General features: G+C 34.5%; 3 protein-coding genes across 3 annotated transcripts; 1 reads left to right on the plus strand and 2 right to left on the minus strand.

The window, feature by feature from the left end:
- Positions 1–4,991: 4,991 nt before the first annotated feature.
- On the minus strand, positions 4,992–6,225 carry LOC135146017 (RNA polymerase II elongation factor ELL-like). Its single transcript, XM_064078172.1, has 4 exons — positions 5,717–6,225; positions 5,487–5,658; positions 5,101–5,225; positions 4,992–5,046 (listed from the first exon to the last, which is right to left on the minus strand). Exons 1-4 carry the CDS (start codon positions 6,223–6,225, stop codon positions 4,992–4,994), a joined length of 861 nt encoding a protein of 286 aa, XP_063934242.1.
- Positions 6,226–20,430: 14,205 nt separating this feature from the next.
- Positions 20,431–21,679, plus strand: LOC135146030 (RNA polymerase II elongation factor ELL-like). Its single transcript, XM_064078179.1, has 4 exons — positions 20,431–20,954; positions 21,013–21,184; positions 21,446–21,570; positions 21,625–21,679. The coding sequence occupies exons 1-4, from the start codon at positions 20,431–20,433 to the stop codon at positions 21,677–21,679; spliced, it is 876 nt and encodes a 291-aa protein (XP_063934249.1).
- A 3,978-nt stretch (positions 21,680–25,657) lies between these two features.
- Positions 25,658–27,103, minus strand: LOC135120429 (uncharacterized). The gene is made up of 2 exons (XM_064044744.1): positions 26,712–27,103; positions 25,658–26,653 (listed from the first exon to the last, which is right to left on the minus strand). Exons 1-2 carry the CDS (start codon positions 27,026–27,028, stop codon positions 25,675–25,677), a joined length of 1,296 nt encoding a protein of 431 aa, XP_063900814.1. The 5' UTR covers positions 27,029–27,103; the 3' UTR covers positions 25,658–25,674.
- Between the last annotated feature and the right edge of the window lie 705 nt (positions 27,104–27,808).

The raw sequence follows: 27,808 nt of genomic DNA on the forward strand, positions 1-27,808 counted from the left end.
GTGTAATTAAAAAACATCTCCACATCATTAAGACGCATTTCTTGCACCAAGTTTTCGTAATCGCCTTGTTCTTTTCTTCTTTCATTGATGGGCCTAACCCACCATCGCCTTCTCTTTTCCTTGTGTGATAATAAATAATATCCACACAACATTGTGCGTAGAGCAGCACTTCTCATTTGCCTCCGTTTTAATATTAGAGACATTATTATTATGTCCGATTATAGTAACCTGCACAACACTTAACAAATATGAACGAAAGACGAAACGCTTCTTTTTAAGGTTATGAGCCGTCGTCTGCGTTTAGATGAACTAATAATAGCAATGACGCTTTACCGGCTTACTTCAAATTAGTCGCCAAATTATAACGCGAAAGCTTAATATTAGACCTTATTACAAGATTCTGCGTTAAGTGCTAAGTATAGTTGCTAATTTGGTTGGTTGTGGATGATCACTGATCACATTGTTGTGAAAGCCTACAAGGTTCTACGTCTAAGTGTAACTACTAATTGTAAATGCTAATTTGGACATTGTGAATGAAGCTTTACATATGTACCTGTGTATCAAGTGATATTTTTCTAAATAAGTGTACATCAGGGGCGGCTTGTCCTATGAGGCAGGTGAGGCAGTGCCTCACCAATGAATTTTACGCCTTATTAGGATTTTCATTATTTTTTACCGACACATTTCGGCCAATAATTTGTCTTTTTTCTAAAATTTTAAAAACAAATATAGAAAATTATATTCTTATTTTTATCTCGGTAGGTACTCGTTGCTCCCTTAATTAAACAGCGCGCTTCAACACTCGACACAACATCTATTTTGTGACGCGAATGAGGCAGACTCGAAGCTTGCCTCTACAGCAGATCCAGAAATGATGTCGTTAATAGGCAAGCAACCTGCAATACACTCATAAGCGGTATGAGTTGAAAAAAGACAAAATTGAGGCTAGCTTCATTTCCGTGCTTGCAAAAGAGATGGACAACAATATTTACGCGCGGAGAAGGTGCGATTACAATGCAGTCTGCATTGGCAGAAGTATTCAAAATTAGGCCGTTGATTGTTTTGCCACAAATCTGTGTGTGTATAAATTGATTCAAAATTTCGGTAACAGAATCTTGTCTTAAAAATGCCTACGTTTGCGTGTGTCGCGTTAGTGCTTTGTGCTTGTCATAATTTGATTTCGGTAATCGTTATTTAAGATTACGAGTAAATCGGAATTTTTCTCTACTAACGTTAAATGACAATGGCAGTTCTGTTTTTTCTACTCTCACGTATGATGATAAATTGTATTGAGTAAATCGTTATTTGATCTATAAAAAAAAAATTAAAATAAATCCAGGGTATTTATATTTTATATTTTTTTCGTTTTGTTTTTTGTTATAAATCAAATTAAATTTATTTTATGTTGTATTTGATTTTTTTCTATATGTTTTCTTTAAAGTTTTATTTTAATTTTGTTTTTGTTAGAAGTTATATTAGTTTTTTCTGACCACGTTTCCCTTTTCTTTTGTCCTATCATTCCCATCCTTTCCTTGCAAGAGTTCCTTACACCTTCACGTTGGTCCTTGGTGGACAGCTAAATGAGTTTACAAATTTGTTTATTTGACTAAGTAGAAAATATTTAAGTAATCTTGATTTATTTATATTTTGGAGCGTTTTGTGTTTGCCTCATCAACTTTTCAAGTCATGAGCCGCCCCTGGTGTACATATATTTTTTGTTGACTTAAATTAGATTGTAGATTAATCCATATGCTATGTACTTGCTAATTAATTGTGAATGTTATAAAAAAAAATATTTTTAACTCTTACATACATATTATGTACCTGTGCATCAAGGTGATATTTTTGTAAATAAATGTATGTTATTTCTTCATTGGCTTAGATTGTAAATAAATACATATATGTACTTGTGAATTAATTGTAAATGTTATACAAAAAAACATATTTTTTGCTCTTATTGCAAATATACCTGTGTACCAATGCGATATTTTTGTAGATAAATGTATACACATATTTTTTATTGGCATAGATTGTAGATAAATACATAATTATATGTATTTGTAAATTAATTATAAATGTTATACAAAAAAGTATCATTTGGACATGCGCATAAATTATTTGTGGCGTGGATGTTACATGTACTAATTCTTTTAAATAAAAACAGTTTTTTTTTTGTGGTGAAGTACATTCTTGTATACTATTGCACAGTCTGGACGGTGCCGCCCATTAGTCTGAATCCGTCTCCCTGCATAACCGGGAGAGAGGAAAAAAAACCCTTTTTGTCACCTTGACCACTGGGAAACAACGTACCTACAGCCCTAAACGTACCGACTTAATCCCTTGTAGAAACGTCTCCTTTATTGACTTTATACCCATTTTGGTTTTATCCTCGTATTTCTAAATTTCTTATCGCATTTGATCTTATTTTACTGCTTTAATGCCTTTTCGTTTGACTTTAGAACTCAAATTTTGTGTTATTTTAGGTTTTACCAAGTTTTAATAAAAAAAAAGTCTAAAGAATTGTATTTCACTTTTCGGTGAAATATGATCCGTTTTGTCACAAATTTTAAATATTTATGTTTACGGTAAGAAATATCATGAGTTCGCCTAATCGCTTGATGTCATTATCGCTAAAGAAGTACTCGAACCTCATTTAACATACACCTGTTAAAACTTTTATGACTTAAGCGGCTTAAGCCAAAGCACCCTTAGAAGACAAACTGGCTATTATAAGCTTTGTGGACCCGAACCGCAAGATCATTACTGTCTATTGTTGGTATAATGTAGCTGTGAACTGAGTTAAGTATTACAGGTTTGTGTATATCTAGCATCCAAAATTTATTATCAATGTTTAGAAATTCTAAAGTGAATACCGAAAGTAACTTGAATTCTTTAATTTTTCGGTTTGCAGTTTTTCGAGTTTCCAAGTATTATTAATCTTTCAATTTTCTACGTTTTTAATTTTTCGATTTGCATTTCTTGTTTCCAATTTTTTCGGTTTTTCAATGTTTTGATTTTATATTTCTCTTGTTTATAGTTGTGAAATTTTTCAATTATTGGATTTTAAAGCTTTCATTTATTCGATTCTATAATTCTTCGATTTTATAACTTTTGGGCTTTCTAACTTTTCGATTTTTCGAATTTGTGAATCTAAAAAATGGAAAAACAATGAGATTGAAAAATCAAAAATGAAAAAATTTAAAGAAATCAGGAACTTGAAAAAGTGATGAAACGAAAAATTGAAAAATCTAAATAACTGAAAGTCCAAAAATAGCAAAATTCAAAAGTCCAGGAACAAAAATCCAACATGAAAATTTGAAAAATTTAATAAACGAAAATGGTGATATAAAATCGAGAAAATGAAAATTAAATAATGGGAAAAATCAAAATCAAAAATAAAAATTGAGAAGCTGAAAAAAATTTTGAGATGACAGTTTGAAATATTGGTAAATTGAGATGTCGAGAAATGGAAAATTCGAAATATGTATTTCAAAATTGAAGTTAGAAAATTAAAATTAGGATTGTCCTTTAAAGAAATTGCACTTCGTGTTAACAGAACTATGTCTACAGTGACGGAATGTTGGCAGGCGTGGAGTCAAGACGGTAGAGGACACAGAGCTGAAGGATCCGGGCGACCAAGAGCTACCACTGAGCGCCAAGATCGTCGTTTGCGTTTGTTAGCTCTAAGAGACCGAAAGTCTACAACACATGGCCTCCTAGATCTGCTGACCTCTCGCCCATTGAGCATGTATGGGATATGATGGGACGACGTTTAAACTCATCTTCTACTACCATCACAAACTTTAAACGACCTGAAGCGTGAAGTACAAGCTGCTTGGGATGAATTAAATCAGGATGACATTGATCGACTCATTAGGTCCAAGCCAAGGCGTGTAAACGAATGCCTCAATAACAGCGGTGATCCAACCCATTAGTAGCTTAGGTGTTAACATTTCCATTTGAGTTTTTGATCATTTACTAGTAGTAAATAGTAGACTGTAGGCCCAAAAGATTTTCGAAAAATTATTATTCTATCCAGGTGTTCGGATTTTTTTTGCACTTAGTATATTAAATATTGAAAAATCGAGACGTGAAACGGAAAGTCCGAAAACTCGAAAAATGTCAGATTAAAAAAAAAAGAGAAATCAAAAAATCTAAAATTTAATAAATTGAAAAAGCGAAAAATTGAAAAACCGAAAAATTGAAATATCAAAAAATATCAGATTTTAAGAAAACGAAAAGTTGAAAAACTGATAATTGAAAAAAAGAACAGGGAAATCTACATTAAACATTTTCCAAAATTAAAGTGTTTAAAAACTGAGTAATTAAAAAAAAAAGAAGAAAATTTGAAAAACTGGAATTTAAAAAAAAACAAATAATAAATTTTAAATTCAAATAACTTAAAAGCCGAAAAATCTTTACACACTACGGGCTCGGAAAGTGCAACGAAACCATCAAATTTTAGATAGAAATCGTATTTTTTTTTATTTTTATTAAATCTTAACTATATTTCAACACTTTTTGCAGAATCGTCTCAAATTACGAAAAGGAGACGTTTGGGGCAGTTTTAAGCATTCGGGCGTTCGTAGATACAAGAAAATTGTTAAAATTCTTCAGAAACGTCATTTTTGAAGCGTTTTCTTGTAGTTTTAAGCCAACCAGACACCCAACGGGCTCGGAAAGAGCAACGAAACCATCAAATTTTAGCTAGAAATCTTTTCTGCATCCGTTTATTGTTGGGTTCAAAGAAAGAGTGATTGTATCAAGACGTATATTGCAATAAACAAATTAACCTATACAAATCTAAGTAATGCACTTGATATAAAAATTAATAAATAACGAATTACCAATAAGCAATAATTACAATATTTTCAACGACAATCTACCAAAAGAGTTACTTAATTCCTCTCTTGTTCCTTAAGACGAATACAATACACTAGACACTTTTTTCCTTCTATTTTAGGGGGAAATTTGTATTGTGGTCCGTGATGTTAGTATTGAGCGTCCGATGGCAGGAGTCCATAGCAATGTGCCGGGGCTTGAGGCCTACGGTCCACGTCCCAGGGTCAGTACCGGTTATTTGACAAGTCCTGATCGTACTCCAATACCAGCCGTTTTATGTGCGACAGCTTGTCGTGGAGATAGTGAAACCTTCGCTTTAATTTCTGGTACTCCAGATCTTTCTTGTTTTCATTGTATTCCCTAACGATTTGCATTTTTAGGTCCTGAAACAACGACAAAACGAAATGTAACCACAATAAAATATGTAATTCCTAGACACATAACTTTACAATTATGGGAAAATTTATCCATTCGATAACGCATGTAAAATTCATATTTCTTATGCTAAACATAAATATTTAAAATTGATCGGATTTTGCCGAAAAACTAAAAGTTCTATAGTTAAACGAACTATGCTCAATGTTTAAAAATTCTAATTTGAATATCGAAATCACTAGAATTAGAGAATATAAAATTCGACTTACTTGAAACCTGGGACTAGAAGCGTCTTCTTGCTTAAGCATCGATTCAAAACTGACAAACCTCCTCGAAACCTTGTCCACAATTTTGTACAAGTCCTTGTATTCGGCGAAGTCGGCATTGAAATCGGCTTCGAACCTCCGCCTCTGCTCGGCATCCCTGATCCTGGTGTACTTCCTGCAATCATAGATAACCTGTTACATCATTTCAATAACCAAATTTGCGTGTTTCTTACGTTAAGTAATCCGGGAACTCCGAACTGCTGTCCACGGCCCCGCTCTTCACTGGCACCGGCGACACCGGGGCCCCGTTCGCGTACCCGCTGTCCGTCTTGCCCGTCTGCGGCGAGCTGTTCCTACAATCCCGCGAGTCGGTGACGAGCCGCCGCTGCCGCTGGCTGTTGTTCTCTACCGTTGAGCGGTAGGTGGTTTGTTCGGAGGGCTTCCGGTAATGGGAGATGCGTTGGCGCTTCGTGGGGAAGCCGTCCGGGTTGTCGTAGTATCCGGGTCGCTTGAACGACGACGTCGTGGTCGGCGGCGGAGAGCCGGGGTGGGTGCTGGTCGAGGACTGGCCGCTGCCGGAACTGCCGCCATCGCTGCTGTCCGGAGAGGTGAGGTTCTGGGACTTACGTTTGCAGATAAACACATTGCCTTTAAGGCGCTCCATAGTAAAAGGGGACACTCTCGAAACTGTGGGGGACACTCTAGAAACTGTAGGGGACACTTTGGAAACTCTACGAGACATTTTGGTGTAAGATTTCAAAATCACTGCTACGGAGGTCTATACCCTTTCGTAGTAGCAAGTGGAATAAAAATAAGTAAAAATAAAACCAAGAGTACGAAAGCTAATTAAGTGGTGGTACTGTGTTGAGCCCTGCATCCTCATTGGTTTAGATAAAGAGGGAGGGTGTTTTCAACACCCATTGGTTCAGATAAGGGGAGGCTGTTGTTAATTCCTCAATAAGTACTAATCCCTGCCCGGCGGTAAAACCAGGAGTTCCATTTTTCGGATCGTTACTCTAATAACTGAATAAATTATAATATTAAAAATAAATTTTAGTTCCACGTTTTTTGGACGTTTCATGACCCCTAGACTATGAAAAATAGGTCTCTCGTTTTCTAGGTGTTTTATGAATCCGTATTCTAGACATCTAGAATTTTGGAAAAATCAATATTGTATAACAATTTTTCGAATTTTCCATATCTGATGTTGCCAACTTTCGGTTATTCAATTTTCCGATTTTTAAAATGTTTTGATTTCTGGATTTACATTCCGATGATACAATTTCTCCACCTGCTGTGTGGAGAAAAAAAAGCCAATTAAACGCAGAATTAGAATTAATTTAACAAAATAATAGAAACAGAGCGACACTTTGAGAGACGTCTGTAAGAGTTAACGGAATTATTTTGGCGTGAAAACGTATATTAATTGCCAAATTTATAATCAAATGATGAAAAACACTGTTTATTTTTTTTTTAAGAAAATATCGTACTTGGTCTGTTTCTGTTATTTTGTTAAATTAAATTTAATTGTGCTTTTAATTGTCATCTTTTTGTTGCTAATTTGTACATCATGTGTCAATAGTGAATGATTCTTTAATAAAATAACGATCACTAGTTAAATTAATAATTTTTAAAGTGGTTTTGTGAAATTTTTCAGGGTGGCCGTTTTTTTTTTGCCGGTCAGTGTAGATATGAAGTAATACATTGCTGGTGTAGTTGAAAGTTTCTTTAAACAAATTAATAAAACAGATTTGGTCTAGCTAATTTAAAACAGTCGGGTATAGTCGTGGAAATACACCTAGTCAAAAACACTTACAATGTGAGCTTTTTAGTAACATTTCGTAGGTGATTTCTTATTATTATGTTATGAATATGTTGCTATGGATAAATTTGAATTTGAAATTCGCAATTATTGAAAGGTACAGACACTAAAAAGGGAAAATCCATAAGGGAAATTTTTTGTAAATTGAATTTTTAACTTGGGAGACTCATTAATTAGTAGCGTATGTCCTCTGTTTCCAATTGTTAAATTTCAAACTTATTAATTATTATATTAACTAAATTATTATTAACATTAATAATAATTTGATTCTGTTCTCAAATACCTATCTAAATTTTTTTCATTTTCCCAAGCAAAATTTATTATTTTATCAGTAGATGGGTTTAACGTAAAATAGTGATGAATTTCACGACTTTGCGTAATAATCTTCTAAATTATCCACCTTTAAATTTTTTCTGGAATCAAAAGAAACTCCATCAACATCACAAAATGTAATTTAAGCATAATTAAATTTTGAAATAAAATCTCATGGTATTAAATTCGTTTTTCTTGTAGGTAAAGCTTGTCTAGAAATATAAGAGTTTTATGGACTCCCAAAGTTAATTCACTTTACAGCCCTGTCGTCAATTTCATTGTACAGCTGAAGAGTTTGCTTGTAAAACAACCTGTCAAGGGAAACCACCAGATGTTCGCTACGCGGTCAGTCAGTTAGCAGCCTGAGGATACAAACAACAAATAATAGCAAACAATAAATTTTGTACCTGTCTGCCCGACTGCCCGGTGCGTGGTGAATTTGGGTGTAGTAAACATTGGTTTTCCCCTGAGAGGTTTTTCAACTGTACAGTAAAATTGACAAAAGAGCTGTAAAACGGAATAAGTTTGGGTGTCCATAAAATTCTTATAATTCTAGACACACTTTACACTGTTATTCAGCAAAATAGCAGAATGTAATCGTTTTTTATTGAGGAATAAATAATTTTCGATTTTTGCATAATGTGGTGTACAGTAAGTAGATAGAAATATTAACTTTCATCAGAACACGTGGGTATTTTCTACCTCATACTTGATTCATCAATGCCGCTGCTTATTCCTAAATCCTTTACATCCAAGAAGTATTATTTTCCAGGAGCTAATACTTTTGTAATAATACTGTGAAGGCTTTAAAAGTTGTTAAGCCAGGTGCTTTAAATTTCACCGACCCTGTACCTCGTTAAACTTTACAACCCATTATAACTGCTACTGTCCCTTAATGGGGCTGTAAGTTTTAATTTTTGTTGTTGTTATTTCCTATTGTAAGAGTAATAATCTACTAAATTTTGCAGAATTTAATTATTTTATCGTTGCTGATTTTTACAACGTTGTTAAGAAACTCTGTGCGAGTATTTCGTGAAAGAGGTGCTATCCACAACAAAAAAGAAGCTGGACGACAAACATTGTGTATACCAATGAAGTCATAGAAGATGTTGATGAGGCATCTGTCGCAAGAAGTTGGACTTTCCGTGGAATTTACGTGCCAGAAAATTGTGAAAAAAAGCTTTCACCGGTACATAGTACATACGATCTTTGTCGTACAGCGGGCCGCATGTTGACCATGAAATTGGGAGGGTCAAAATTATCCGGCCTACCTCCGGCCAACCCTAAATAATGATTCTGCAAATTACTCGTTTTATAATTCTCTGTTTAGATTTTCTTTTATTATTTAACTGCAATGTAAAAATTCATCGCAACAAATTCAAGAGCATTGCGCAACTTTTTAAAACTATTAGAAACATTTTAGGATACTTTGTTAACATTTTGTTATGATAACCGATTATATTGCTTTTGGATTTTTAAGTTTCTCAACTTTTAGTTTTTCAGTATTTTGATTTTTCGTTTCTACAGTTTTTCAATTTGCATTTTTTTTATTTTCCACATTTTCGATTTTGCAATTTTTGGTTTCGGTTTTTTGTTTTCTTTATTTTTTCTATTTCTCGGTTTTCAGTGTTCTAATTTTCTAATTTTTCTTTTTTCAAGGTGAAAATTTTCAGTTTTAGGCTTTTTCTATTTTTCGATTTGCAATTTTTCGATTTTTCGACGTTTATATATTTTAGTTTTTTTTTTTATTTAAAATTTTTCAGATTCTCGATTTTTCCATTTTTCCTTTCTTCAGTTTTCGATTTGTAATTTTTCTGGTTTTGATTTTAAATATGTATCTAATAATAGTCATAACTTTTAAAATTTTTCACATTGTCAATTTTAGGATTTTAGAATTTTTCCATCTTTCAAGTAATTTGACTTTCGATACAGGTGGCGTAAAATACAAAGTGTGGGACTGAGTGTGGGATGCTAAAATACCGAGTCAGAAGTTGGCACATGGATACGAAATCTGTTCGGTTTAATTTTCTTATCTCCCGAGGAAGTTAAAGATTCATTTGTGGAGGACTTTATAGCGGAAGAACCGAAAGACGTCCGAATTGATAAACTTATCGATTACCTTGTCGAAACGTGCATAGACGAAAATGCAACATTCTCGCCAAAAATTTGGGCAGCAAATAGCGCCAGCATTTATAGAATTATGAATGCATGTTAACGATTTCATTCAAAATTCAAAAATTATTGCTACTCTACCTATCCAAATATTTTTGTTTTTTTGGAAGCTTTAAAAAGTGTATTCAAACTGATTCCTACATAATTATATAAAAATAAATTCCGTGCATAAAAACCAAACACGTTGTATTGTAAAAGATGTACTTCATAGAGACTAATGAAATTTCAAGGTATAATTTTGTGAAATGTGTTAGCTACAAATTTGCTGATTTCATGTCATAATTGTAGATAATAAGTAGGTAAGGTAAGGTAATTCGTTATATTTTAGTTTAGTTTACCGTGGTTTTATTTAACAATTTCGGAAATTATATGCCACTAATAAGTATTAACTTGTGATTACACAAATCTATATATAAGTATGTGAAGTATGGGTGGTTTTTCGATAAATACTTATTTAAAAAGAACGAAAAGAAAAGAAAGTGAAGTTGTTTGAAAATTGATATGAATAGTATGTTCAAGTTATTTACTAAATACTTATTCCGTTCTTGAAACCTCTCCATTCCGCAGTTCGGTCAGGGATTACAAAATACCAGGTAAAGTGTGTATAGAATTATAAGAATTGTATGGACACCCAAACTTAATCCGATTTACAGCCCTTTCGTCAATTTTACTGTACAGCTGAAAAGCCTGTCAGGGGAAAACCAATGTTTACTGCACCCAAATTCACCACGCATCGAGCAGTCTGACAGGCAGGTACAAATTTTATTGTTTGCTATTGTTTGTTGTTCGTATCGTCAAGCTGCTATAATACCTGACTGATCGCGTAGCGAACATCAGATGTTTTCCATTGACAGGTTGTTTTACAAGCAAACTCTTCAGCTGTACAATAAAATAGACGCCAGGGCTGTAAAACGAATTAAGTCCATAAAATTCTTATAATTCTAGACAAACTTTAGCTAGCTAATCCTACTCTTACGGTAACAACGAGTATTTCGGTCGTTTATTTCATTCGAATGTGATACAAACTTTTCTAAATGAATTTAAGAATTAATTACATTCAGAGAATATCCACCTCTACCACAAAATATAATTCATATATTAAGAAAATATTTTATGTTAGTGAGATGCAAGTGTGGCTAGTGTGTCTAGCCTTAGGTGTGATAAACACTTTGCAAAATATGTCTCTGGGAATCTTAACAAATGCAGTAATTATTTTTGTAAAAAAAATCAAATGACAAAAATTATTACGTTAATAACACAGGCCTGCGAAATATAACTTTTAATTTCCCTTTTAAATAATATTGTTTTTTGTTTAGGTATTTATGTATGCCGAATTAAAATATAACTCTAGTTTTTTTGTAGCACATCGAGATTTATTTTTATGTAGGCCTAAATATTCATAGTTTTTCAAACAATTTTTATGAAAAAATAAAATATAAATGATATAAAATTGAATGTTTATTTATTAAATGAACTAAATTAGTTATAAACAAGACTTAAAAAAACAAATAAATCAAGAAGCTTCTTTTTTTCTTTCTTAAAAGCTCTGATTTAAGCGTTTTCTCTTGTATTTACGATAGGGATACGTTATTGCTGTTACATTTTTCGCATTATATCTTTTTATATTTGAACAGCAAAAGTAACAATCATCTGCATGATTTTGTGGTTCCATCCAAATCATAGGTGTCAGCAAACTTAAAGATTTTCTTTTCCTTTTGACCATTTGCGAGATGCATGAACACATTTTATGAGGCACCCATTTTTTGTCTTGGTTTTTTATATTAACTTTAAAATAACTTTCGCATAGTTGTTCAATAAATTCAGAAATTATTTGTTGTTTTTTGATTAAATAACTTCTACAAATGTAACAGAAGTTATCTGAAAAATTAACCCATTTCTGAGAAGACATTAGTAATTTTTGTTTAAATTCAGGCTAGTAAGCGCATAGTCCACACAAATAACTCTTACTAAGCTGAACACGAAATGAAATATCAACACCATTATCCATACATATCATTACCACAAGATCTAGAAGTTAATTTTTATAGTAGGTACTAAGAACAAAACTGAAAAAAATATTTTTTGCAGAAACTGTACGTGATAGAAATTTTTGCAATTTTTTTTATACATGAGTATCTAAGACCTACCGAAATTACTACTTGATTTTGTTGGGGGAAAACCATCGCAGGCCTGTGTAATTTTAGAGGGAGCGCATTATTATTCTAAATTTTAATATTGTGAATATTTTAAGTGGACATAGTAAAAATGCAATCTATGATGTAGCAAATAATTTCGTATGTTTTAACACAATAGTGGCAATAAAAAGAGTGGAAAAAGAATATGTAAATTATTTTCATCGTCGACTACATATTACCCAGGGGGCGTAGGTATTTGGCATTTGGACAAAAAAGATAAAAATCGACAAAATCGACTGCGACAAAAATTTCTGTAAAACGATGGGGCAAAAAGTCTTATAGAAATTGTGTACTTCCCCATTTAGTAGACCCTAGTAGATGCTATTAGAAACCCGGATTACATTTTGAATTCACACACAGAAAAGGAACGAAAACCTACAAACAAATATCTGCTTTTTGCTTTAATTACATCGATAGTCTTGTAAAAGTGCAACACATTTTTGTAATAATGACATAATGAATGAATGACAGGATGAAGTTGACTACTGGACCTACTGTTTTAACTCTCCTATCTGGGATCAGTGGTAATCTACAGGGTGTTCGCTAAGTTGAGATATTCCTTTTAACACTTAGTTTTATGCCCTGCTCTAGAGCGATTTAGCTTCTATTACCTTAGTAAGGTTTCGATATTTATTGATTTCATCTTTTTATAAATTTTAGAAATTTTTAGAGACGGTCCTATCCAAAATTTCTAATTAAAGATTAGCGTTTACAAAAAATATCATTGTCATGGATACGAATTCAGAGTATTGTCAGAGCTGTCATTCAAATTTATTGACATGGCTCACTTTCAACGTGCTTATCGTTTTGAATATAGTGAGCTCGTAGATATGTTAATACTCTATGGAGAATGTCACCAAAACGCTGCTGCGGCGTCGAGAATGTATGCAGAAAGATTCCTCCGAAGGCATCCCCCTGGGCCTCGTCAATTTACGAATCTCGTATAGCGAGCTATAGAAACTGGAAACTTACAGGAACATCGTGGAGGACACGCCGGTAGACCAAGACTCCAACAGATGTTAGATCTAGAAGAGGAAATTCTAGAAATAATAGGCGAAGATCCAACAATTAGTACCCGACAAATTGCTCATCGAGTAAATACATGTCACAGCAAAGTATGGAGTACATTACATGAAAATCAGCTCCATCCTTATCACGTCCAACGTGTGCAATCTTTAATACCTCCTGATTATCCCAGAAGAGTACGATTTTCAGAATGGCTTTTGGGACAAACTATGAACCATGAAAATTTTATTGACCAAATTCTGATCACTGATGAAACAACATTTACTCGTAATGGTACAATGAATTTTCGTAATACCCATGTATGGGCCTTTGAAAACCCGCATGCAATTCGCCGCACAAATTTTCAGCACAAATTTTCGATAAACATATGGGCTGGCATTGTAAATGGTATACTTATTGGACCATTTATTCTACCGGATCGCATGGATGGTATGCAGTATCTCAACTTTTTGCAAAACGATTTGCCTGAATTACTGGAAGAAGTTCCATTAAACATTAGGCAGAACATGTGGTTCCTACATGACGGCGCACCACCACATTATCGTCTGGAAGTGCGGAATAATTTAAACTACACTTTTCCTCATAGGTGTATAGGGCGAAATGGCCCCATTGCCTGGCCGTCCCGTTCGCCGGACCTAAACGTTTGCGACTTTTACTTATGGGGGCACATGAAGCAGTTGGTTTATACGACTGAAATACACACAGTTGAGGAGCTACGAGATCGTATTTTTAATGTCGCTAACCAAATTCGACGGCAGCAAGGGCTCTTGTCCTGTAGCAATTCCTGGATACGAAGATCAAGGCTTTGCATTGCAAATAACGGCAACAATTTTGAGCATTTACTATGAATTTATCAGGTGCGCAGTTGCAGTGAGAATTTACACATTTCGTAAAATATCACTTCTTGTTTTTACATTTTATTTCTTCAAATAATTAGCCATCTGATTAATTAAATTCTGTTGTGTTACATTTCGGTTATCAATTTAGTACATGAATAAATCTAACAACTTACCGTTGTGATTCACTTAGATAGTTTATAAATTTTTCTTATCGTTCCGAATAGGTAGACGTTTTAAACCTTGAACTACGAAATAGAAATGAAGAGTTAAAATCAGAAACTTCCGAACGAACTCAAAATTTTAGAAAAGTACAATTACAAATAACTATCTAACTTTCCTACAATGCCACTTTTGCTTGAGTGACTTAGGCTAAAACCCTTTAGAATTAAGTATAGTAGCACGTGTTCGAAGGAATGTCTCAACTGAGCGAACACCCTGTAGAAGGCGAATTAAAGTTCATTCTCGACTAAAACCATGCAAAGAAAAACAAACGCCTGAAACTAAATGAGTCAAAAATTAAAGAACTTAGACAACGACATTAAATAAGCGTATTAATTAAAGACAGGTGGATAGATGTTTGCTGGACCGGAGTGAATGTCATGTCCAAGGAGCGAATTGACGGGTCAATTCAAACATGTTATCGAGTTGGTCTTGATTTTTTGTAAACAATGTAAAATATGTCTACAATTATTAACCAAAGATTTAATCAACAACAGCAGACAACGCGGAAATGTCAATTATATGCAACAGTATGGATTAATAAAACACATGCGTTTTCGCCCCGTTTTTTATTATCAAAGAAGTGTCGCTAACCTGATGATGTTTTTTTAAATTGAACATCCGTTATGTTGTACACAGCTATTCAAAATAATTTAAGGGATCATTGGTTTAAGGAAACCCAATAAATCGTCATAAACATTCAGAAAAGGAAAGTCGTTTTGTAAGATTCTGTGAAAAAAGAACTCTAAGCAAGTATGCGATTTAATCACATGACTTAATGAAAAAATTAAAGTGCCAAGTATGGAGCAATTTCACGGATCCGATCACTGGCTATCAATTAAAGCTCTCGCTGCGACGAAATTTATAGTTTGTCTACTGATATTTGGAGGTGACTTCAATGCGGCTAATGGGCTTAAGACGATTTATTGTTTAGCCCCGCTGTAAATGTGTTCATCAAGATGTGTTTATAGAGTTTGAAAAATTTTCGAGTAGGTATAGCACCGATACTCTCGCAGGTAAAGAAACATTCATGTATCCGACCGTTTATTGCAGTAGGCGGTTGTCCGGTCTGGTAAAACCCCCTTAATTAGCGTAAGCTTTAGTAAAATTTTTGAGAGGAGGCAATAAACTAACATCCTACACGGATGACTGAATTTGAGGAATCCTAATCAGTAGGTAATCAGTACCGGCGATAAGACTAATCCTATTACTACTCCCAAATATACCTCATCTAGGTACAAATAAGATAAAAGCTTTCTACTTACCTAAAAAATATGTTTTCAAAACGTGGAAAGTTAACATTTAATCTCTTTACGCTTGATAGAAAAATAATTAACGGCACGTCATATGACCCCGGTTAGAATACACACATAATATTTTGTTAATATTACAGTTTGTAGTTCTATAATCTTAGGGATGGTTCCATGTAAAAGGTCACAACAATGTCCAGGTATAATTACTTGTTCTTCGTGTTTGGGTTTGTAATGATATAATTCTTGCCTAAATGCCCGTTAATTTTCCGGATCAATGATAGGTCTGATCAAAATAATAATATCTAACAGACCAATTATAATACAATAAATGTAAATAAAAATAATTTCAAAATTCATAGCAATTGTTTAATACATCAGCAGCTATTATAGACTACTAATGATCCCAGTTAGGAGAGTTACAACAGTGGGTCCAGTAGTCAACTTCATCCTTTCATTCATTCATTATGTCATTATTACAAAAATGTGTTGCACTTTTACAAGACTATCGATGTAAATAAAGCAAAAAGCAGATAACTGATTGTAGGTTTTCGTTCCCTTTCTCTGTGTGAATTTAAAATGTAATCCGGGTTTCTAATAGCATCTACTAGGGTCTACTAAATCGGGAACTACACAATTTCTATAAAACTTTTTGCCCCATCGTTTTACAGAAATTTTTGTCGCAGTCGATTTTGTCGATTTTTATCTTTTTTGTCCAAATGCCAAATACCTACGCCCCCTGGGTAATATGTAGTCGACGATGAAAATAATTTACATATTCTTTTTCCACTATTTTTTTTTGCCACTATTGAGTTAAAACATACGAAATTATTTGCTACATCATAGATTGAATTTTTACTATGTCCACTTAAAATATTCACAATATTTAAAATTTGGAATAATAATTTTTGTCATTTGATTTTTTTTACAAAAATAATTACTGCAACTGATAAGATTCCCAGAGACATATTTTGCAAAGAAGACACTTGCATCTCACTAACATAAAATATTTTCTTAATATATGAATTATTATTTGTGGTAGAGGTGGATATTCTCTGAATGTAATTAATTCTTAAATTCATTTAGAAAAGTTTTTATCACATTCGAATGAAATAAACGACCGAAATACTCGTTGTTACCGTAACAGTAGGATTAGCTAGGTAAAGTTTGTCTAGAATTATAAGAATTTTTTGGACTCCCAAAGTTAATTCATTTTACAGCCCTGTCGTCTATTTTATTGTACAGCTGAAGAGTTTGCTTGTAAAACAACCTGTAAATGGAAAACACCTGATGTTCGCTACGCGATCAGTCAGGTATTATAGCAGCTTGACGATACAAACAACAAACAATAGCAAACAATAAAATTTGTACCTGCCTGTCAGACTGTGCGATGCGTAGTGAATTTGGGTGCAGTAAACATTGGTTTTCCCCTGACAGGCTTTTCAGCTGTACAGTAAAATTGACGAAAGGGCTGTAAAACGGATTAAGTTTGGGTGTCCATAAAATTCTTATAATTCTATACACACTTTACCTGGTATTTTATAATCCCTGACTGAACTGCGGAATGGAGAGGTTTCAAGAACGGAATAAATATTTAGTAAATAACTTGAACATACTATTCATATCAATTTTCAAACAACTTCACTTTCTTTCCTTTTCGTTCTTTTTAAATAAGTATTTATCGAAAAAACACCCATATATCACATACTTATATAGATTTGTGTAATCACAAGTTAATACTTATTAGTTGCATATAATTTCCGAAACTGTTAAATAAATCCACCGTAAACTAAACTAAAATATAACGAATTATACTATTCCAAAAGCTATAAGGTTATATGACCATCATAAAAGTAGTTGACCGCAAATAGATACCCCCTTTGTGTGGATCACACTAAGTTTCCCGGTTGGCAATAAATCTTCTTCTAAACATTTCTTGCTCACATTTAACAGGGCCGGCTTTCAAAGCGAGTGGTTGTTTCGGAACCCTCAGCGGCTCCAGGTAGTAAAGAAATAATGGAGCGTTGGATTTACATATTTTGTGAAAGCCGCCCCTGAACGAAACCTCAACAGCCGGTCGAGCTGCAGTGGACACATTATTTACGACCCTAAAACCTTGTCTATTGAAACAACTTAACTTCGACACAATGAGATAATTTTATGACGGCCATATAACCTTATACCTTTTGGTCTACTATACAAGTATATAAATGCCACCTGCATGATCGCAGCAGGTATATGTATAATACAGCTTGCCGGACGGGAATTCCGGTGACGGATTAGGACCAATTTTATGGCTAGCACTTGACCGCGACGGGAGTTTAGGTGCTCCGAAAAGAAAGTTGGATCAGGGTGGAAAACTCTTCAGGGGCTTAAGTAGATAATTACTCTTACAATAGAAAATAACAACAACAACTAAATTAAAATTTACAGCCCCATTAAAGGACAGTAGCAGTTATAATGGGTTGTAAAGTTTAACGAGGTACAGGGTCGGTGAAATTTAAAGCACCTGGCTTAACCACTTTTAAAGTACACAGTATTATCACAAAAGTATTAGCTCCTCGAAAATAATACTTCTTGGATGTACCGGATTTAGGAATAAGCAGCGGCATTGATGAATCAAGTATGAGGTAGAAAATACCCACGTGTTTTGATGAAAGTTAATATCTCTATCTACTTTCTGTACACCACATTATGCAAAAATCGAAAATTATTTATTCCTCATTAAAAAACGATTACATTCTGCTATTTTGCTGATTAACAGTGTAAAGTGTGTCTAGAATTATAAGAATTTTATGGACACCCAAACTTAATCCGTTTTGCAGCCCTTTAGTCAATTTTACTGTACAGCTGAAAAACCTGTCAGGGGAAAACCAATGTTTACTACACCCAAATTCACCACGCACCGGGCAGTCGGGCAGACAGGTACAAAATTTATTGTTTGCTATTGTTTGTTGTTTGTATCCTGAGGCTGCCAACTGACTGACCGCGTAGCGAACATCTGGTGGTTTCCCTTGACAGGTTGTTTTACAAGCAAACTCTTCAGCTGTACAATGAAATTGACGACAGGGCTGTAAAGTGAATTAACTTTGGGAGTCCATAAAACTCTTATAATTCTAGACAAACTTTACCTACAAGAAAAACGAATTTAATACCATGAGATTTTATTTCAAAATTTAATTATGCTTAAATTACATTTTGTGATGTTGATGGAGTTTCTTTTCATTCCAGAAAAATTTTAAAGGTGGATAATTTAGAAGATTATTACGCAAAGTCGTGAAATTCATCACTATTTTACGTTAAACCCATCTACTCATAAAATAATAAATTTTGCTTGGGAAAATGAAAAAAATTTAGATAGGTATTTGAGAACAGAATCAAATTAATATTAATGTTAATAATAATTTAGTTAATATAATAATTAGTAAGTTTGAAATTTAGTTTGGAAACAGAGTACATACGCTACTAATTAATGAGTCTTCCAAGTTAAAAATTCAATTTACAAAAAATTTCCCTTATGGATTTTCCCTTTTTAGTGTCTGTACCTTTCAATAATTGCGAATTTCAAATTCAAATTTATCCATAGCAACATATTCATAACATAATAATAAGAAATCACCTACGAAATGTTACTAAAAAGCTCACATTGTAAGTGTTTTTGACTAGGTGTATTTCCACGATTATACCCGACTGTTTTAAATTAGCTAGACCAAATCTGTTTTATTAATTTGTTTAAAGAAACTTTCAACTACACCAGCAATGTATAGTGAACCAAGAGTTATAAGGTTATATGGCCATCATAAAATCATCCCATTGTGTCGAAGTTAAGTTGTTTACAATAGAAAAGGTTTTAGGGTCGTAAATAACCTGTCCACTGCAGCTCGACCGGCTCTTGTGGTTTCGTTCAGGGGCGGCTTTCACTAAATATGAAAATCCACCACTCCACTATTTCTTTACTACCTGCAGCCGCTGAGGGTTCCGAAATAACCACTCGCTTTGAAAGCCGGCCCTGTTAAATATGAGCAAGAAATGTTTACAAGATTATTTATTGCCAACCGGTAAGCTTAGTGCGAACCACACAAAGGGGGTATTTATTTGCGGTCAACTACTTTTATGATGGCCATATAACCTTATAGGTCTTGGTTCACTATATTACTTCATATCTACACTGACCGGCAAAAAAAACCGGCCACCCTGAAAAATTTCACAAAACCACTTTAAAAATTATTAATTTAACTAGTGATCGTTATTTTATTAAAGAATCATTCACTATTGACACATGATGTACAAATTAGCAACAAAAAGATGACAATTAAACGCACAATTAAATTTAATTTAACAAAATAACAGAAACAGACCAAGTACGAAATTTTCTTAAAAAAAAAAATAAACAGTGTTTTTCATCATTTGATTATAAATTTGGCAATTAATATACGTTTTCACGCCAAAATAATTCCTTTAACTCTTACAGACGTCTCTCAAAGTGTCGCTCTGTTTCTGTTATTTTGTTAAATTAATTCTAATTCTGCGTTTAATTGGCTTTTTTTTTTCTCCACACAGCAGGTGGAGAAATTGTATCATAGGAATGTAAATCCAGAAATCAAAACATTTTAAAAATCGGAAAATTGAATAACCGAAAGTTGGAAAATTCAGATATGGAAAATTCGAAAAATTGTTATACAATATTGATTTTTCCAAAATTCTAGATGTCTAGAACACGGGTTCATAAAACACCTAGAAAACGAGAGACCTATTTTTCATAGTCTAGGGGTCATGAAACGTCCAAAAAACGTGGAACTAAAATTTATTTTTAATATTATAATTTATTCAGTTATTAGAGTAACGATCCGAAAAATGGTACTCCTGGTTTTACCGCCGGGCAGGGATTAGTACTTATTGAGGAATTAACAACAGCCTCCCCTTATCTGAACCAATGGGTGTTGAAAACACCCTCCCTCTTTATCTAAACCAATGAGGATGCAGGGCTCAACACAGTACCACCACTTAATTAGCTTTCGTACTCTTGGTTTTATTTTTACTCATTTTTATTCCACCTGCTACTACGAAAGGGTATAGACCTCCCTAGCGGTGATTTTGAAATCTTACGCCAAAATGTCTCGTAGAGTTTCCAAAGTGTCCCGTACAGTTTCTAGAGTGTCCCCTGTAGATTCCAGAGTGGCCCCCACAGTTTCCAGAGTGTCCCCTTTTACTATGGAGCGCCTTAAAGGCAATGTGTTTATCTGCAGACGTAAGTCCCAGAACCTCACCTCTTCGGACAGCAGCGATGGCGGCAGCTCCGGCAGCAGCCAGTCCCCGACCAGCACCCACCCCGGCTCTCCGCCGCCGACCACGACGTCGTCGTTCAAGCGACCCGGATACTACGACAACCCGGACGGCTTCCCCACCAAGCGCCAACGCATCTCCCATTACCGGAAGCCCTCCGAACAAACCACCTACCGCTCACCGGTAGAGAACAACAGCCAGCGGCGGCTCGTCACCGACTCGTGGGATTGTAGGAACGGCTCGCCGCAGGCGGGCAAGACGGACAGCGGGTACGAGAACGGGGCCCCGGTGTCGCCGGTGCCAGTGAAGAGCGGGGCCGTGGACAGCAGTTCGGAGTTCCCGGATTACTTAACGTAAGAAACACGCAAATTTGGTTATTGAAATTATGTAACAGGTTATCTATGATTGCAGGAAGTACAGCAGGATCAAGGATGCCGAGCAGAGACGGAGGTTCGAAGCCGATTTCAATGCCGACTTCGCCGAATACAAGGACTTGTACAAAATTGTGGACAAGGTTTCGAGGAGGTTTGTCAGTTTTGAATCGATGCTTAAGCAAGAAGACGCTTCTAGTCCCAGGTTTCAAGTAAGTCGAATTTTATATTCTCTAATTCTAGTGATTTCGATATTCAAATTAGAATTTTTAAACATTGAGCATAGTTCGTTTAACTATAGAACTTTTAGTTTTTGGGCAAAATCCGATCAATTTTAAATATTTATGTTTAGCATAAGAAATATGAATTTTACATGCGTTATCGAATGGATAAATTTTCCCATAATTGTAAAATTATGTGTCTAGGAATTACATATTTTATTGTGGTTACATTTCGTTTTGTCGTTGTTTCAGGCCCTAAAAATGCAAATCGTTAGGGAATACAATGAAAACAAGAAAGATCTGGAGCATCAGAAATTAAAGCGGAGGTTTCACTATCTCCACGACAAGCTGTCGCACATAAAACGGCTGGTATTGGAGTACGATCAGGACTTGTCAAATAACCGGAACTGACCCTGGGACGTGGACCGTAGGCCTCAAGCCCCGGCACATTGCTATGGACTCCTGCCATCGGACGCTCAATACTAACATCACGGACCACAATACAAATTTCCCCCTAAAATGGAAGAAAAAGAGTGTCTAGTGTATTGTATTCGTCTTAAGGAACAAGAGAGGAATTAAGTAACTCTTTTGGTAGATTGTCGTTGAAAATATTGTAATTATTGCTTATTGATAATTCGTTATTTATTAATTTTGATGTCAAGTGCATTACTTAGATTTGTATAGGTTAATTTGTTTATTGTAATATACATATTGATACAATCACTCTTTCTTTGAACCCAACAACAAACGGATGCAGAAAAGATTTCTAGCTAAAATTTGATGGTTTCGTTGCTCTTTCCGAGCCCGTTGGGTGTCTGGTTGGCTTAAAACTACAAGAAAACGCTTCAAAAATGACGTTTCTGAAGAATTTTAACAATTTTCTTGTATGTACGAACGCCAGAATGCTTAAAACTGCCCCAAACGTCTCCTTTTCGTAATTTGAGACGATTCTGCAAAAAATGTTGAAATATGGTTAAGATTTAATAAAAATAAAAAAAAAATACGATTTCTATCTAAAATTTGATGGTTTCGTTGCACTTTCCGAGCCCGTAGGGTGTAAAGATTTGTCGGCTTTTAAGTTATTTGAATTTAAAATTTTTTTTTTTTTTTTGTTTTAAATTCCAGTTTTTCAAATTTGCTTCTTTTTTTTTAATTTCTCAGTTTTTAAACACTTTAATTTTGGAAAATGTTCAATGTAGATTTCCCGGTTCTTTTTTTCAATTATCAGTTTTTCAACTTTTCGTTTTCTTAAAATTTGATATTTTTTGATATTTCAATTTTTCGCTTTCTCAATTTATTGAATTTTAGATTTTTTGATTTCTCTTTTTTTTTAATCTGACATTTTTCGAGTTTTCGGACTTTCCGTTTCACGTCTCGATTTTTCAATATTTAGTATACTAAGTGCAAAGAAAAATCCGAACACCTGGATAGAATAATAATTTTTCGAAAATCTTTTGGGCTTACAGTCTACTATTTACTACTAGTAAATGATCAAAAATTCAAATGGAAATGTTAACACCTAAGCTACTAATGGGTTGGAGCACCGCTGTTATTGAGGCATTCGTTTACACGCCTTGGCTTGGACCTAATGAGTCGATCAATGTCATCCTGATTTAATTCATCCCAAGCAGCTTGTACTTCACGCTTCAGGTCGTTTAAAGTTTGTGATGGTAGTAGAAGATGAGTTTAAACGTCGTCCCATCATATCCCATACATGCTCAATGGGCGAGAGGTCAGCAGATCTAGGAGGCCATGTGTTGTAGACTTTCGGTCTCTTAGAGCTAACAATCGCAGACGACGATCTTGGCGCTCAGTGGTAGCTCTTGGTCGCCCGGATCCTTCAGCTCTGTGTCCTCTACCGTCTTAACTCCACGCCTGCCAACATTCCGTCACTGTAGACACAGTTCTGTTAACACGAAGTGCAATTTGTCTAAAGGACGATCCTGCTTCACGCATGCCTACTATTCGACCCCTATCAAAATCACTCAATTGTGAATACTGAAGACGTTTTCGCACTGGGGGCATGTTAATGGGTTTTTAAGGAATTTTAATTGTCGAAAGCGAATATCGAAAAACGTCAAAATTTGACTGAACAGCCCCAGCTTGTTAGATCTCAAATTAGGTTAACAACAATTAAAAAGACGCACAAATTCTTCAAATTGCCTTCATATGTTCATCATTTCTTACTTATACAATAACCAATTCGTGTATAAAATTTCATTTGAAAATATCGACGTTTTCAAGGTGTTCGGATTTTTTTTGCACTTTGTAAATTTTTTTGTTTCCCGATTTTTCAATTTTTCGATATTTTAATTCATCATTTTTTTTTAATTTTAGATTTTTCAGTTTCCCGTTTTTTTTTTATTATTCAATTTTTCGTTTTTTTTTTTTTAATTCAGATTATCTTTACAAGTTTGGATTTTATTATTTTTTTCTTTTTTCTAACTTCAATTTTGAAATATTTCGAATTTTCCATTTCTCGACGTCTCACTTTACCAATATTTCAAACTGTCATCTCAAAATTTGTTTTAGCCTCTCAATTTTTATTTTTGATTTTGATTTTCCCCATTATTTAAATTTCATTTTCTCGATTTTATATCACCATTTTCGTTTATTAAATTTTTCAAATTTTCATGTTCGATTTTTATTCCTGGATTTTTGAATTTTGGTATTTTTGGACTTTCAGTTATTTTGATTTTTCAATTTTTCGTTGCAGATGTTTTAAAGTCATTAAAAAATTTATGACGTCACCTAAAATTTTAGAAGAAATCCTATCTTAAATGTATAAAATATGTGATGTTATGAGTTTATATGCTTGCGATTTATCACTGCATTAATATTTTTTAGATTTGGTTATACAGGGTGTCTCAAAAAAGTTAATGACTGAGTGAAATATGAAGATATAAAACAGGTTGTCATTACCAATTAATAGACGAAATTATGTGACGGAAATAAATACACATATACATTCAATAAAATTAAAAAAGATTTCTCCACATACCTTTTTGCCTTTGGTGTTCATAGCATTTAAAAGTTAATTTTCAACAGTTTTAGGCATTCCTTTAAAAACCGTTGCTTCTTTCAAATGATCTGACAAAGTCGAATTCAGCCATAAAATCAATCAGACCTCGAAATATACCTGGACTTTGTGATCCCTACTTTCGTCATGTCCACGTAAAGCAAATTCAAACACTCCACAAAATTTTATGCACATTATCAATCGGCGTAATATATGGCGAGTTTTGTCGACCCTTGCATTATGTGCACGAATATTATTAACATAAGCGGTGTGTAGTTGTTTCCGAATGTCTGTATTACCGAGAAGATTATCCAAGAATATTTATCATACGTGTTTGCGCAGAAGTAAAATTAAAACCCGCGATAGTAACTTAATCCTCCAGAGCACGATCGCAACGGGCTCACAAGCCAGTTGCATCAGGCGCATATCAGGCGGCTACGACGTGTAGTTTCCATGGGAACGGTGTAAACAAAACATCTAAATCAGTCATGACTCGGTCCATTCGGTCTCTGTGCCGGGCTTTTATCAGCATTTCATCAGAAATAACATATCAAATATCCAAGACACATCTTTAGATGCAAGTGGAAGTAAGTTTTGATACATTTTATACAAGTCGAGCGAGATAAAAAAATTAGTTTTGATAATTATGACACAAATTTCCGGATAATTTTTCAAATATTGTGCCCAGTGTGTTTGTAAACGTTGTAATTTTGGGGGGGCACGTGCTCTTGTGCCCCCCGGCACTAGCCGCCCCTGGTTTGATGTGCGCGTTGAATGCAATTTTCTAATGCAGGACGATCAGCAATTTGTCCATTGGTTCACAAAATTCTGAATTGGAGCAGTGCAGCCCGCTAATAGTAGGTATTAACAGAAACAAGTGCACCAAGCACGTCGTTCTTGTCTCCAGCATCAAGCTACAGTGCTGAGAGTTTTGAAGAAGTGCTCATACTGGATGATGAAAAACAAAGTAGAGCTTCTATAAGTAGTGCCTCAATTTGAGATCCCGACCAAGAACAAACACCAACACCATTTGGAAAAAAAGGTTCCATTCCATCAATAAGGTAACAGAATTTTATTTTTCTATTTCTGTAATCTATTAAATAAATACATATTTACAGTTCAAATATTTCACACAAAAAACAAAAATTAGAAGAAAAATTTGCCAGCACTTTGGATCTTGTAAGTAAAAATTTCGGCAACGAAAATTTGTCAGACCAATATATATATTCTTTTTGTGCTCATATAGAGCAGGAAATGTTCAAAATGCCCAGCGACACAATGGAGGAATTCAAAGATGGAGTAATGGAGTTACTTCTAAAGACAAGGAGACAATTACGTGAGAGTAAAAACAGCTGACTGAAGTTCATTTTTTGTTTTTAGTTTAGTTTTGGTAAGGTTAGGTATGCATTGAAATAAATAAAAAATAGTATATGCTGCATTATTATTTAATGAATGTTTAGAATTACATTTTCTGAATAGCTTCATTCTGATATGGTACTGAGCCAATATGAGGATTAAAATAATCTTTAATAAATTCTCGATATTCAGATGCACTTTGTTTAGCGTTTCTTGCGCCGAGTCTTCTCTGGTCTGATGCTCTGCGCAGGGAACAATTTTGTGACACTTCGTTGCGCCATTGTCCAGGTATAACTTGCCCATCTATTTCCTTATCAACAAAATTTAAGGGCACATAGCGGTGCTGACTGGCAGGCAGGTTATCCTCATTTTGTTTGATAAAATTATGGAGGCAGATAGCAGCTTGCACTAATTTGTCAACATTTTCTGGATCCTTAAAAACCACTATATGAAAGATTCGAAACTTAGCAGCTAAAATTCCAAAGGCATTTTCTATACATCTTCGACCACGTGAAATTCGGTAGTTATAAATTCTCTCTTCTACTGGTCGATTCTTACCTCCATATGGACGCATCAGATTTTCTTGCAAAGGGAAGGCTTCATCACAAATGAAATAATGTGGAGTTTTTTTTGAGGTGCCCGGAAATGCTGCATCATCAGGAATATTCAGCAAATTATTGTTTAATTTGTCTCCAAACGATGACAACCTTAAGATACCTCCATCACTTTGGCATCCATATGCCCCGATATAAACGTAGGTAAATCGATACTCGGCATCACACACGGCAAAAAGTACAATGCTAAAGGTCTTTTTGTAATTAAAATATAACGTCCCACTTTTCTGTGGGGCTCTCATTACAATATGCTTTCCATCTATTGCACCCAAACAATTTGGAATATTCCATTCAGAAAAATACTCTTCTGCAATCCTTTCCCACTCATCTTTGTTAGGTTCTTTTAAAACAACTGGGTGTAAAATTTCCCAGATAACTGTATTTGTTTCATTGATTATATTGCACACTGTGGATTTTCCCATTCGATACAAGAATGCCAGCGTTGGAATACTATCCCCAGCAGCTAGATGTCTGCAATTATTAATAATATGTTATTATGTGGATTTTTATGTGTACTCATTGTATTTACCTCAGAGTTAATATTAGTCGGGCTCCTGGAGTTATAGGTTCTCTAAAACTTGTTTTCTGTAGAGAAGGCCCTACCAGCTTTAGCAAACAATCGAACTGCTCTACAGTTAATCTTGTGTAATTAAAAAACATCTCGACATCATTAAGACGCATTTCTTGCACCAAGTTTTCGTAATCGCCTTGTTCTTTTCTTCTTTCATTGATGGGCTTAACCCACCATCTCCTTCTCTTTTCCTTGTGTGATAATAAATAATATCCACACAACATTGTGCATAGAGGAGCACTTCTCATTTGGCTCCGTTTTAATATTAGAGACATTATTATTATGCCCGACTATAGTAACCTGCACAACACTTAACAAATATGAACGAAAGACGAAACGCTTCTTTTTAAGGTTATGAACCGTCGTCTGCGTTTAGATGAACTAATAATAGCAATGACGCTTTACCGGCTTACTTCAAATTAGTCGCCAAATTATAACGCGAAAGCTTAATATTAGACCTTATTACAAGATTCTGCGTTAAGTGCTAAGTTAAGTTGCTAATTTGGTTGGTTGTGGATGATCACATTGTTGTGAAAGCAGTGGCGTAACTACCGGTGTTCCACGTGTTCGGCGGAACACGGGCCCGCTGCTTCAAGGGGCCCGGTCCGGTCACACGGACATTTTTTTATTAGACTTTTTTTATATTATTGCCCAAATTATATCCTGAAATAAAAAATTCGAAAATGTGCTGTAATCCCAGGATCGATGGTTGATTGCTATTTACGAATTTTTTGCTGCAAAGGGCGGCATCTCAATATCATAGACTCAATAAACTCGGGTTTTAGCGACCGGCACCGGCGGTCGAAAATGCAGCAGCATCTGTTTGTAATAAACCTGTCGCAGTGTCGCAATCCCATTGTAGCAAATCTAACACCCCATGTAGTAAATTACCAATCTTTATCCGACAAAAGTATGACTAATTTATGATGCAAGACAACAAAATACTTAAATTTTGTCCTCAGTTCTACAGTGAAACTTCATGCTGTAATAAATCGTGAAAAAAAAAATCAGTTTCAGTTGTGTTTTATGAAAATTTTCGTATTTTCAAAACTATT

This window comes from Zophobas morio, unplaced genomic scaffold (assembly GCF_036711695.1).
Source record: "Zophobas morio isolate AGI-343-1 ecotype UQ-CSIRO unplaced genomic scaffold, CSIRO_AGI_Zmor_V1 ptg000005l, whole genome shotgun sequence".
Taxonomy (NCBI): Eukaryota; Metazoa; Arthropoda; class Insecta; order Coleoptera; family Tenebrionidae; genus Zophobas; species Zophobas morio.

Coding starts and splice junctions, on each gene's coding strand:
- LOC135146017 (XM_064078172.1), bottom strand. CDS start 6,225: ATGTCTCGTAGAGTTTCCAAAGTGTCCCCTACAGTTTCTAGAGTGTCC. Junction 5,226..5,486: donor CTTCTAGTCCCAGGTTTCAA/GTAAGTCGAATT, acceptor TCGTTGTTTCAG/GACCTAAAAATGCAAATCGT. Junction 5,047..5,100: donor ATAAAACGGCTGGTATTGGA/GTACGATCAGGA, acceptor CGTGGACCGTAG/GCCTCAAGCCCCGGCACATT.
- LOC135146030 (XM_064078179.1), top strand. CDS start 20,431: ATGTCTCGTAGAGTTTCCAAAGTGTCCCGTACAGTTTCTAGAGTGTCC. Junction 20,955..21,012: donor GAGTTCCCGGATTACTTAAC/GTAAGAAACACG, acceptor CTATGATTGCAG/GAAGTACAGCAGGATCAAGG. Junction 21,571..21,624: donor ATAAAACGGCTGGTATTGGA/GTACGATCAGGA, acceptor CGTGGACCGTAG/GCCTCAAGCCCCGGCACATT.
- LOC135120429 (XM_064044744.1), bottom strand. CDS start 27,028: ATGTCTCTAATATTAAAACGGAGCCAAATGAGAAGTGCTCCTCTATGC. Junction 26,654..26,711: donor CGACTAATATTAACTCTGAG/GTAAATACAATG, acceptor TAATAATTGCAG/ACATCTAGCTGCTGGGGATA.